At 49.0% G+C, this 12,292-nt stretch overlaps 1 protein-coding gene across 1 annotated transcript in view; it reads left to right on the top strand.

The window, feature by feature from the left end:
- LOC147113105 (mechanosensitive cation channel TMEM63B-like) overlaps positions 1-12,292 on the top strand; it is a 67,040-nt gene that overhangs the window by 17,632 nt on the left and 37,116 nt on the right. Inside the window, 3 exon segments of the mRNA XM_085997978.1 lie at positions 2-144; positions 2,593-2,644; positions 5,493-5,601. Of these exon segments, the coding sequence (XP_085854104.1) occupies positions 2-144; positions 2,593-2,644; positions 5,493-5,601 (304 nt within the window).

Here is a 12,292-nt window from a genome sequence, read left to right as displayed (position 1 = left end):
GGGACAGTGAGATGCAGGAACAGTGCGGAGATGATGCCATCCACTATATGTCTTTCCAACGCCACATCATCCTCCTCCTGGCCGCAATAAGCATCATGTCTGTGGGCATCATTTTACCCGTCAACATGTCTGGAAGCTTGCTGGGTACGTAGAGATTAATCTTCAAATTCTCTTCCCCTGCCCCTTCCTTTTATGAACTGAACGGGCTGGGGCTCTTTTCTCTAGAAAAAGAGAAGGCTGGGGGTGGGGGGTGACCTGACAGAGGCCTTCAAATTTATGAAGGGGTTTGATAGGGTCGACGTAGAGAAGATATTTCCACTTGTGGGGGAGACCAGAACTAGGGGCCATAAATATAAGATAGTCACTAATAAATCCAATAGGGAATTCAGGAGAAATGTTTTTACCCCGACCACAGGGAATAGTTGAAGCGAATAGTATAGACGCATTTAAGGGGAAGCTAGAGAAGCACAAGAGGGAGAAAGGAATCGAGGATATGTTGACGGAGTTAGATGAAGAGGGGTGGGAGGAGGCTTGTGTGGAGCATAAACACCAGCATGGACCTGTTGGGCCAAATGGCCTGATTTGTGCTGTAGGTTCTATGGAACTCTATCTCAAAGACTCTTGCTGGGGTCCCGCTCTACAGGTGCCAGTTGCCTTCAGGTTCCCTCCCTTCCCCCATCCCTCCCAGTGTCCGTTCTTCACGCGGGAGAGTAGACTGTGGATCCTGGTTGCCTCTTGGACTGTGGAGGGCCTCACAGCCTTGGCTGACACCCAGGCACGTGCGCTGTCTAGCGGGAGTCGACGTGCATAGTGATCAGGAACAGGAGCCCAGGCTGTTTTTGAATATTCCCCCCCCCACCCGCAACGTTCCCTGACCCATGGCTGTTGAGGCCAATTGCAATGCCCCAAGTTCTCCTCACTGTCAACCCAGCCGAGACCAGTTAATTCAGCAGTGACCAGGGATCGAACCCGGGACCGTACGGTTCAACACCCCACTGCGCGGTGCATTCACCTGAAGCTTTGAGAATGCCTTTCCTCTGGAACAGAATTAATATCGTTAATTATCCAGCGGGAGACATTGGCCGGAAGGAACCAAATAAAGTGCTGTCAGTTTCTTTGACATAAACCGTTTTTTTTATTCGCTCCTGGGATGTGGGCGTCGCTGGCAAGGCCAGCATTTATTGCCCATCCCTAATTGCCCTTGAAAAGGTGGTGGTGAGGGGCCTTCTTGAACCGCTGCAGTCCGTGTGGTGAAGTGCTGTTAGGGAGGGAGTTCCAGGATTTTGACCCAGTGACGATGAAGGAACGGCGATATATTTCCAAATACTGTGGGAGTACCTTCACCACACGGACTGCAGTGGTTCAAGAAGGCGGCTCACCACCACCTTCTCAAGGGCAACTAGGGATGGGCAATAAATGCTGGCCTTGCCAGCGACGCCCACATTCCATAAGCAAATAAAAAATAAAATAAATAAAGTCAGGATGATGTATAGCTTGGAGGTGGTGTTCCCATGCACCTGCTGCCCTTGTCCTTCTAGGTGGAAGAGTTCGCGGGTTTGGGAGGTGCTGCCGAAGAAGCCTTGGCGAGTTGCTGCAGTGCATCTTGTAGATGGCGCACACTGCAGCCATGGTACGCCAATAGTGGAGGGAGTGAATGTTTAAGGTGGTGGATGGGGTGCCAATCAAATGGGCTGCTTTGTCCTGGATGGTGTCGAGCTTCTTGAGTGTTGTTGTCCAGGCCAGTGAGCTTAAGACAAGCCTGGGCCTAGTCATGTGATACCCACTGAACCTCCCAGGGAGGTGGCTCTTCTTCATTTGACCTTGAGGGGCCTGAGAACTCTGGTCATCCAGTCATGTCACAACACTGGGGAGTTTGCAGGACAAAGTTTATCGCAGGTGAGACCTTTACATCAATGTGACACTTATGCTGCCTTTTACGATCACAGTCACATGTTCACAGTCAGCTGTCGGCTGTAAGGGTATAAATACCAGCTTGGCACAGCTCGTAGAATTCTTGCCTCTTGAGTCAGAAGGTTGCGATTTCAAACCTCCCCCCCCCCCCCCACCCCGGTCTGGGACTTGAGCTCTTGATCTAGGCTGACACTCCAGTGCAGTGCTGAGGGAGTGCTGCACTGTCGGAGGTGCCATCTTTCGGGTGAGACGTTAAACCGAGGCTCCGTCTGCTCTCTCGGGTGGATGTTGAAGATCCCACGGCAATATTTCAGAGTGGAGCAGGGGAATTCTCCCCAGTGTCCTGGCCAATAGTTATCCCTCAACCAACATCACTTAAAAACAGATGATCCGGTCATTATCACATTGCTGTCTGTGGGAGCTTGCTGTGTATAATTTGGCTGCCACGTTTCCCACATTACAACAGTGACCACACTTCAAAAAGTACTTCATTAGCTGTAAAGGGCTTTGGGACGTCCTGAGGTTGTGAAAGGTGCGATAGGAATTCTTTCTTTAACATTTCTCCTCAACCAAAATCCAAATGATCTGGTCATTCATTTGTCTGCCGTTTGTGGTATATCGCTGATGCCGACTAGTGCTTAAAATATAAAAATATAAGTTTGTCTTTTTTTTAATCTATAGACCAAGATCCTCAAAGTTTTGGAAGAACAACAATAGGAAACATAAAGATTCAGTAAGTGTTGAGTTGGGACTGAATGTGGATAATAATGGTGTTGCCTTGCGTGATATTAGCTGGGCGTGCAACTGTTGGTTTCATTGGGAGAAGTGGCCATTATTCATCTGTGAGCCCAGGCACTGAGTGTTGGAAGGCTATTCCACCATGAAGGGAGCGTCACAACCAAGTCTGTGTTCCACCTGGGAAATCATAAGTGCGAGTGATCTTACTGAGATACATAAGAGAAGATAGTGAGCAACAACAAGTTGTATTTGTATAGCGCCTTTAACATAGTAAAAAGTCCCAAGGTGCTTCACAGGAGCGTTATCAAACAATATTTGACACCGAGCCACATAAGGAGAAATTAGGGCAGGTAACCAAAAGCTTGGTCAAAGAGGTAGGTTTTAAGGAGCGTCTTAAAGGAGGAGAGGTAGCGAGGCGGAGAGGTTTAGGGAGGGAATTCTACAGCTTGGGGCCTAGGCAGCAGAAGAACGGGTAAATTTGGAAAATTACAGAGTAGGGCAAGTGATCACTGGTCCAAACCAGTTAAACCTGCTATCAGGAAGTGCCTCTTCAAGACATGGAGCCGATTCCCGGGTGGAACAGTGGAGGCAGAAACTCTGGAGTCATTTATGTACCAATTGGATGCTGAATGAGAGGAACATTCTTGATGGATGAACTAAGATGGCCTTTCTCATCTTGTGTAACAAGCCTATTTATAATTTTGCTACAATGGGAACAGAGAAAATCTATTTCCACCCCTCCCTGGAACTTTGGCTGATTTCCCACTTCTACCCTGCTAACTCAGCACAGACCAGGAACTGAATCGAGAACCTTCCGTGTCTGTAAAGCTTCGTACTGCACTGAAAGACAGTGCAACACTTCCTCTTTTTATACATTTGTTCCTGGGATGTGGACGACACTGGCAAGGCAGTAATTACCCTGAGTGCATTAAAAGCCAACTGTAGGGACTGGAGTCACATGTAGCCAGAGCAGGGCGGCTCTAGTGACCCAGTTGGGTGTTTTATGTGGTCATTTTCTGGTGCTAGCCCAGACTCACTGAATTCAATTTCCCAACATGCCATGGTGGGATTTGAACTCATGACCTCTGGGTTGCTAGTCAAGGGCCGTAACCACGAGGCGACCCAACCCAAATTGTTGTGGTTTCCAGCTGCTGATCACTATCTGGTGACCCCAGCGGGAAGTGCCTGTGCCTTCAACAAAGAAGGGGAGAAATAAAAAAAATAAAGCTCTTTATTTGTGATTTACAAGCTACTTATCTGTTTTTCTCAACAAAACTAAAGCTCATATAGACTGACATTGCAGTGCTCCCCCTCATTTTTTTTGGTGCGCGGCCCAGTCACAGTTTCGCGCATGCACAAAACATTGGAAAAGCCGGTCTTGGGCTGTGCGGGACTGGCAGAGAGTCGCACAGTTTAGAGGGAACGTTGATTGCCAGTCCTACTCGGTATAGGCCCCAGGCCTGTTGCCAGTCATGCTATGTATAAGCCCCCGGGCCTGTTGCCTGTCCTGCTATGTATAGGCCCCGGGCCTGTTCGGATATGTGTAGGCCCCAGGCCTGTTGCCAGTCATGCTATGTATAAGCCCCCGGGCCTGTTGCTTGTCCGGATATGTATAGGCCCCAGGCCTGTTGCCAGTCATGCTATGTATAGGCCCTGGGCTTGTTGCCTGTCCGGCTATGTATAAGCCCTGGGCCTGTTGCCTGTCCTGCTATGTATAGGCCCCGGGCCTGTTGCCTGTCCTGCTATGTATAGGCCCCAGGCCTGTTGCCTGTCCTGCTATGTATAGGCCCCAGGCCTGTTGCCTGTCCTGTTATGTATAGGCCCCAGGCCTGTGTGGTAAACCACTTTTATCGTTCACTATCGTTACACTATAGTTATCACTGTTATATTGTTCTCACTGTTCTCACTGTTGTATCACTATACGAGGTCGCCTCTTGTCACACTGTTATACCTGGGCTGACCATCACTGACTCCGCCCATGGCTCCACCTACCTGCCCAGGTATAAAGGTAGTCGACTGGCTGGTATTCCTCCTTGCTGGATCCGATCACCCATGAGGGTGGGCTCTGTTATTTAGTCAATAAAAACCTATAGTTACTTTCCTAACTCGTCGCTTTTCATTGGACGAATTGATAGGTATATCAGCCTGTTGCCTGTCCTGCTATGTATAGGCCCCAGGCCTGTTGCCTGTCCTGCTATGTATAGGCCCCAGGCCTGTTTCCTGTCCTGCTATGTATAGGCCCCGGGCCTGTTGCCTGTCCTGCTATGTATAGGCCCCGGGCCTGTTCGTATATGTGTAGGCCCCAGGCCTGTTGCCAGTCATGCTATGTATAAGCCCCGAGCCTGTTGCTTGTCTGGATATGTATAGGCCCCAGGCCTGTTGCCTGTCCTGCTATGTATAGGCCCCAGGCCTGTTTCCTGTCCTGCTATGTATAGGCCCCGGGCCTGTTGCCTGTCCTGCTATGTATAGGCCCCGGGCCTGTTCGTATATGTGTAGGCCCCAGGCCTGTTGCCAGTCATGCTATGTATAAGTCCCGGGCCTGTTGCTTGTCTGGATATGTATAGGCCCCAGGCCTGTTGCCAGTCATGCTATGTATAAGTCCCAGGCCTGTTGCCAGTCATGCTATGTATAGGCCCTAGGCCTGATGCCTGTTCTGTTGTGGATAAGCCTCGCGTTGCCCTGTGGATGGATTATAGTCCTGTGCTGAATGCCCTCCCCCCCCCCCCCCCCCCCACCCCACCACCCCACCAAATCTAAATTTAAATCACAATTTTATGACTAAAGTAATGTGTGTCTGTTAAATGTAATGATTTCAGTGGCCTGAATTCCGTTTTGTGATGCAGGAATAACTTGCTCTGGCTTCACACTGTTTTTGCGGTAATCTATCTCCTCCTCACCGTCTTAGTCCTGAGGCACCACACCTCCAGTATGCAGTACAGAGAGGATGATGTGGTAAGTTACTGTTTTTATATTCAACTCTTTCGCTTTCAGCCCCTCCTTTTCCGAAGGGGCTGCCTCTTATAGTTCCACCCTCCTGCATCTTATCCAGTTGCTCAGTCTCGAGCTGTGAGCTCTCTTAGACAGCCGGCGTTGGCTCTTCAAGCACGGAGGGCATCATCGCTGAGCCTGATATTGTCCTTGCCCGACCATCGCCACACAAAACTTCTACGATGGACTGCAGCGGTTCAAGAAGGCGGCTCACCACCACCTTCTCGAGGGCAATTAGAGATGGGCAATAAATGCCGGCCTTGCCAGCGATGCCCACATCCTGTGAATGAATAAATAAAAAAAAAACTTAAGCTTCCTTCTGGATGGCTCAGCATAGATGGTCCAACTGGCCTCCCACAGCTGCAACACTCTGCGATCTAGCAGGCCAAAAACGGGCAACCTTATTCTTCCCAACCCAGGGCAGCTAGTGTTAGGTCCGTGTATCTTAATGTTGTGTCCTTCAATAATCAGACAACAGGGAACGATTCAACAGGTGTTTACTGAATGAGGGTTACTCTAGAACTAACTGTACAGATCACTACGCCAGGTTTATATACAGGTGTGGTCACTGCCGGTACTACAGTATACAGGAGCTGTAAAAAGTAGTTCTCTCCCTTAAGGTATATACATTACATACATTACAATTCCTCCCCTTTTAGATTAACAGTACCATAATACTCATTTAACAATTAACATTTTTAATATACAATGTTATATGAAAATAGTCTATTCATATATTCAGTCTCTGGGGAGGCTTCCTGATTCTTTCTGGATAACGCCTTTCCCGAGTGTCTCGCTCTTGGTGCGGAGGCGATTCTAGCACCCTGTCGTCAGTTGATTCATCAGCTTCCAATGCTATTGTTTCTGAGGTAGATGCGACCTGTACGTCGGGTTCCTCACCAGGTACGTATGGCCGAGACATGGGGTTGACTCGTTCCTGTGACTCTAGGATCTGGTCAGCATGGCGTCTCACAATGTTCTCCCCAACATCCACTGTGTACATTAGTGGCCCCTGCCGTGTGCATATTGTTCCTGGTTGCCATTTCTCTGTTCGGTAGTCGCGGGCCAAGACTGGTTGCCCTACATTGAAGCTCCTTGTCGGCTTCTCATTGATGTGCTGGAATTGCTTACTCTCAACATCTCTTCGTACATTTGGTCTGAGCAAATCCAGACGAGATCTCAACCTTCGGTTAAAGAACATCATGGCCGGGGCCTGGTTGGTGACTGCATGTGTTGCATTTCTGTAGGCTAACAGGAAATTGTCCACCTTATGCTGCAGTGGAATGTTGTTATCGCACATGGCCTTTACTGCTTTTTTAAAGGTTTGTACGAACCTCTCAGCCAATCCATTTGTGGCTGGATGATACGGGGCGGATGTGTAATGCCTTACCTCATTCCTTTTCATAAATCTTCGAAACTCTTCGGACACAAACTGTGGTCCGTTATCAGAGCAAATCTGCTCTGGCAAGCCGTTCCTGGCAAAAATGGTCCGTAGGACTGCAATAGTTTTCGCCGTGGTGGTGGAGGACATTTTGATCACCTCAGGCCATTTCGAGTGCGCATCCACGGCTATTAAAAACATTGAGTCCATGAATGGATCAGCAAAATCAATATGCACCCATTGCCATGGAGATGAGGGCCACTCCCATGGGTGTAGAGGGGCATGTGGTGGTGCATTTTGGACCTTCTGGCATCCTGAGCAGCTCTTTGTCAGGTCCTCGATTTGCTGATCGATCCCCAGCCACCACACATAAGCCCTAGCAAGGCTTTTCATTTTCACCCCTCCCAGATGACCTTCGTGAAGTTCATTGAACACTCTCTCCCTTAACTTGGGTGGAATTACCACTCGGGATCCACACATCAAGGTCCCCTGGCATACTGACAGCTGTTCTCTTCTGGATGAGAATGCTGGCAACAGTGAGTCGCCATGTGCTGGCCATCCCTTCACCGTCAAATCATATACCCGAGACAGTGTCGGGTCATTTCGGGTCTCCTTCTCTATACCAGCGTTAGTTACTGGCAAGCATTCAATTATAGTCGAATGAAATATTTCGACAGGATCCACTGCTGGTGCTTCCTCCGCAGTAGGCAGTGGCAGGCGTGATAGCCCATCAGCGTTTCCATGCTGTTTCGTGCCCTTGTACTTGATTTCATATTGCTGCGCCCCTAGAAAAAGGGACCATCTTTGTAGCCGTTGCGCAGTCATCACCGGAACGCCCTTCTTTGGATTAAAGATGGAGACAAGTGGTTGGTGGTCAGTCAGCAAGGTGAACTTCTGCCCGTGCAGATAGTGATTGAACTTTTTCACTCCCCACACTAGGCTGAGGGCCTCCCTGTCAATCTGGGCATAGTTACGCTCGGCTGAGGTTAGTGATCGTGATGCAAAGGCTATTGGCCTCTCTGAGCCGTCCGAGAATTTGTGCGACAGCACCGCTCCAATGCCAATTGTAGAAGTGCCTTACTTCTTAGCTCTGGGTAATGACTCAATACACTCTTGGATTCGTCAGACGGACAGGCCTTTTATTTCTCTTGCAAGGGGAATCAGCACCTCTACTCAAGGGGTGAGGCTACTATTCCAATGATACAGCGTAAGCGTTCCATATTTATACAGTGTAACAAACAAGTTTGATTGACATTCCTTTGTTCCTCTATCAGGATACATTTTAGATTAATCATCAGGTAGAAATAACATATTGACAGAAGGATCCTGGACACATAAGTCAACCGTTAATCTATAACAGGGCATGAATCGTGTAACCGGAGGTCCTCTTTAATCTTAATCGTGTATTGGGCTTACGGTCGCAAGTTGTCCGGTCACTGGGTACATCAAAGGAACTCATTGTTTCACTTCTACATTCTTATTAGGTGGGCAGACATCTGTTCTTGGCTGTAATCCAGGTTCGTGCAATAGCTCTAGTTACACATCGACTCTTTACCTGTGTCAAGTCTGAAAACTTTTACCCAGCAAGCACTTGAAATTAACCCCTTATATCATGTAGATTTCCTCAGGTGACGCATCACATGCCAACCGAATTGGTAATGCCGGGTTGTAATGGGCCAATACCTCTTTCGATGTGATCAGTGTTTTGCTCTTCTGGAAAGCTCGTCTACATTCGTCACTCCACTTCCATGGCACCCCAGTTTGCAGTAGGGTGTTCAATGGGTGTAGTATTGTAGACAAATTTGGCAAGAACTTATGGTAGTAGTTTACCAGCCCGAGGAACGACCTCAGTTGTGACACATTTTCCGGTGCTGGAGCCTTGACTACTGCCTCAATCTTCTCTGGGGACTTATGTAACCCCTCTTTATCGATAACGTGGCCACAATACGAGATCTGTTTTCTAAAAAACTCGCATTTGGGGCGGTTAGCTCGGAGCCCATATTCCTGCAAGCTAGTGAGCACCTGCTCCAGGTTGGCAAGGTGATCACTGTCATTTTCGCCTGTGACCAGGATGTCGCCCAAATAACACTGGGTCCCTGGGATCCCTTGCAGGACTTGTTCCATTGCCCTCTGCCAAATAGCCGGAGCTGATGCTACCCCGAATACCAGCCGGTTGTATTGGTAGAGACCTTTATGGGTGTTGATTGTGAGGTATTTTTTTGATGCTTCTTCTACCTCCATTTGCAGATACGCCTGGGCCAGATCAACCTTAGTGAAGCATTTCCCTCCAGATAGCGAGGGGAAAATATCTTCAATCCGCGGAAGTGGATATTGTACGGTGTGAAGGACCGGGTTCACTGTTACCTTAAAGTCCCCACAGATGCGAACCTTCCTTGGTTCCCCAGGTGTGCTGCTCAATGACTTTTTCATCACAGGGACGATGGGTGTAGCCCACTCGCTCCAGTCTACCTTGGACAGTACACCTGAACGTTCCAGACTCTCCAGCTCTGCTTCGACGGCTGGGCGGATCGCATAAGGTACCGGTCTGGCCTTAAAAAATTTTGGCCTTGCGTTTTCTTCAATTTTAATCATCGCTGTCATGCCTTTTAGTGTTCCGAGTCCTTGCTGGAACACTTCTTTCGCGTCGGTTATGATCTTTGACAGTCGCCCAGGTGTGACGTCGTCATGCTTTTTGTCAGCCACAGTCAGTGCCTGTATGGAATGCCAATCTAGCTGTATCTTCCGGATCCATTCACGTCCTAGTAGTGGTGGTCCTCCATCTGGCAATACATATAGGTCTATTTTTGGTGTTTCCTTGCCGTTATATATAACGTTCACCCTTATTTTTCCTTTGGGGTAGACTTTTTGCCCCGTGTACGTCTTCAAGACAATCTTTGTATCTCTCAAGGGTATATGTGAGAATAGCCGCTTGTAGTCCCTTCGGTTTATGACTGTTAGGGCTGATCCTGTGTCCAATTCCATTTTCACTTGGACTCCTGCTATCTTGAGCGTGACCCAGATAGTTTGGTGATCCTCCATTTTGATCACATTATGTAGTTTCAGACAACCCAGCTCCTTGCTTCCGGAGTCTGTATCACTCTTCTGTTCGTCTCAACTACTCTCCGTCACCTTATGTACCTTCTTGTACTTCTCCTGTGGAGATTTCTTGCTGCTGGTTTTCTTTCCCGACCTGCAGACTCTTGCTATGTGTCCTACTTTTCCACACTGTCTGCACACTTTGTCCTTGAACCAGCAATCATTATGGTCGTGTGTTGTTCTGCCGCAGCGATAGCATTTCACTGTTCCGTATGACATTTAATTTGTGCCATATTCTTGCGGTCTCCGTTGTATCTCTGCAGTGCCCCGTGCTGCTGCTTCATGTGATACTGCAATGCTGAAAGCCTTGTCCAGTGTAAGATCCTTTTCTGATAGAAGCCGTTTCTGGGTTCCTTCACTTTGAAGCCCACACACAAACTTGTCCCTTAAAGTATCTGCTCGTCCCGTTCCAAACTGGCAGTGTTTCGCTAGCTTGCGCAGTTCCGTTAAATACTCAGCATTACTTTCATCTTTATGCTGGTTCCTTTTGTGAAACTTAAATCTTTCTGCTATCAGCAGCAGTGTGGGGTTTAAGTGGTCCTGTAGGATTGACACTATGTTTTCAAAATCCTTTTCTACTGGCTTCTCTGGGGTTACTAGGTTTCGTAGTAAGCCATACGTTTTTGCACCCATTGAATTCAACAATACCAGCGCTTTCTTGTCATCTGGCACTTCATTCGCCTTGCAGTATACTTCTATGCGTTCGACATATGTCGTCCAATCTTCGACTTCATTGTCGAACGCTGTGATACTGCCACTCTTCGGCATTTTTGGATGTGGTTAGACTGGCTTAAAATGGCGTCTCCCGCGCTTTCCTTTCTTCCCCGCTGCGGCTTAAAATGGCGTCTCCCGCGCTGCTGCCAACGCCGCTCTCGGCAGTCCTCGTGGCAAATGGCGACGCCCTGTGGGTTTCGTGCGCTGCTCCTGTGCTGCTGCCAACGCCGCTCTCTGCGGTCCTCGTGGCAATGGCAGCGCCTCGCGTTTTCCTGCGCGCCTCTCTCCCTCGTTGACGCTGCTCGGCCCTTGAACACCGGCTGCGCTCTGCTCTCTCTCATCTCTCTCCCCCGTTGACGCCGCTCGGTCCTGAACACCGGCTGCGCCCTGTGCGCTCTGCCCTCTCTCTCCCGTCGACGCTGCTCGGCCTTTTTCTGTGCCGCTCGGTCGGGCTCTAGCCCGCCGCTGTCCGGGAAGGGTCTGCGCAGTACCTCTTGCCAGCCCGTGCTGCTGGACCACCGTGACTGGAAAGCCAAGCCTGGCTCTCGACAGCCTCCCCTGCGATGCTCAAATCTCTGCTGGATGACTGGGCGGTTGCCCGTGGTCGACGCCCGTGCTTCTGGACTCGACCTTCTTCCACTGTTCTCCAGGAGCGAATCCCCGGGAGGTGATGCAGAGTTGCAGGTAGGTTCGAATCTGCCTCGTCGCCAATGTTAGGTCCGTGTATCTTAATGTTGTGTCCTTCAATAATCAGACAACAGACTGCAGGGAACGATTCAACAGGTGTTTACTGAATGAGGGTTACTCTAGAACTAACTATACAGATCACTACTCCGGGTTTATATACAGGTGTGGTCACTGCCGGTACTACAGTATACAGGAGCTGTAAAAAGTAGTTCTCTCCCTTAAGGTATATATACATTACATACATTACAGCTAGTGCCAGTTCTAGTGCCATGGCCTCTGCGTGCTGAAATCCAATTCTACCTCTATCTAGAGCAGATTTAATAGAGGTGTTCAAAATCATGAAGGGTTTTGATAGAGTAAACAGGGAGAAACTGTTTCCAGTGACAGAGGGGTCAGTAACCAGAGGGCACAGATGTAAGGTGATTGGCAAAAGAACCAGAGGCGACGTGAGGAAACTTTTTTTGACGCAGCGAGTTGTTGTGATCTGGATTGCACTGGCTGATAGGGCGGTGGAAGCAGATTCCATACCAACGTTCAAAAGATGATTTGGATAAATACTTGAAGGGGAAAAATAACAGGGCTATGTGGAAAGAGCGGGGCAGTGGGACTAATTGGATAGCTTTACCAGGCACGATGGGCTGAATGGCCTCATACTATGATTCGCCTCTTCCCACCTCTCCTCGGCCCAGCCTACACCCAGGCATGTGTAATCGCTAGCCTCCTGGGGTCCTTTGAGGAGGTATGCTAGTGTAGTGGCTGTGCTACTGGACTAGTAAA

This window comes from Somniosus microcephalus, chromosome 9 (assembly GCF_052327205.1).
Source record: "Somniosus microcephalus isolate GS21.2 chromosome 9, FLI_Smic_1.0, whole genome shotgun sequence".
Lineage (NCBI taxonomy): Eukaryota > Metazoa > Chordata > Chondrichthyes > Squaliformes > Somniosidae > Somniosus > Somniosus microcephalus.
Note: the sequence above shows the minus strand (reverse complement) of the source record. Positions and strands in the feature narration are given on the sequence as shown.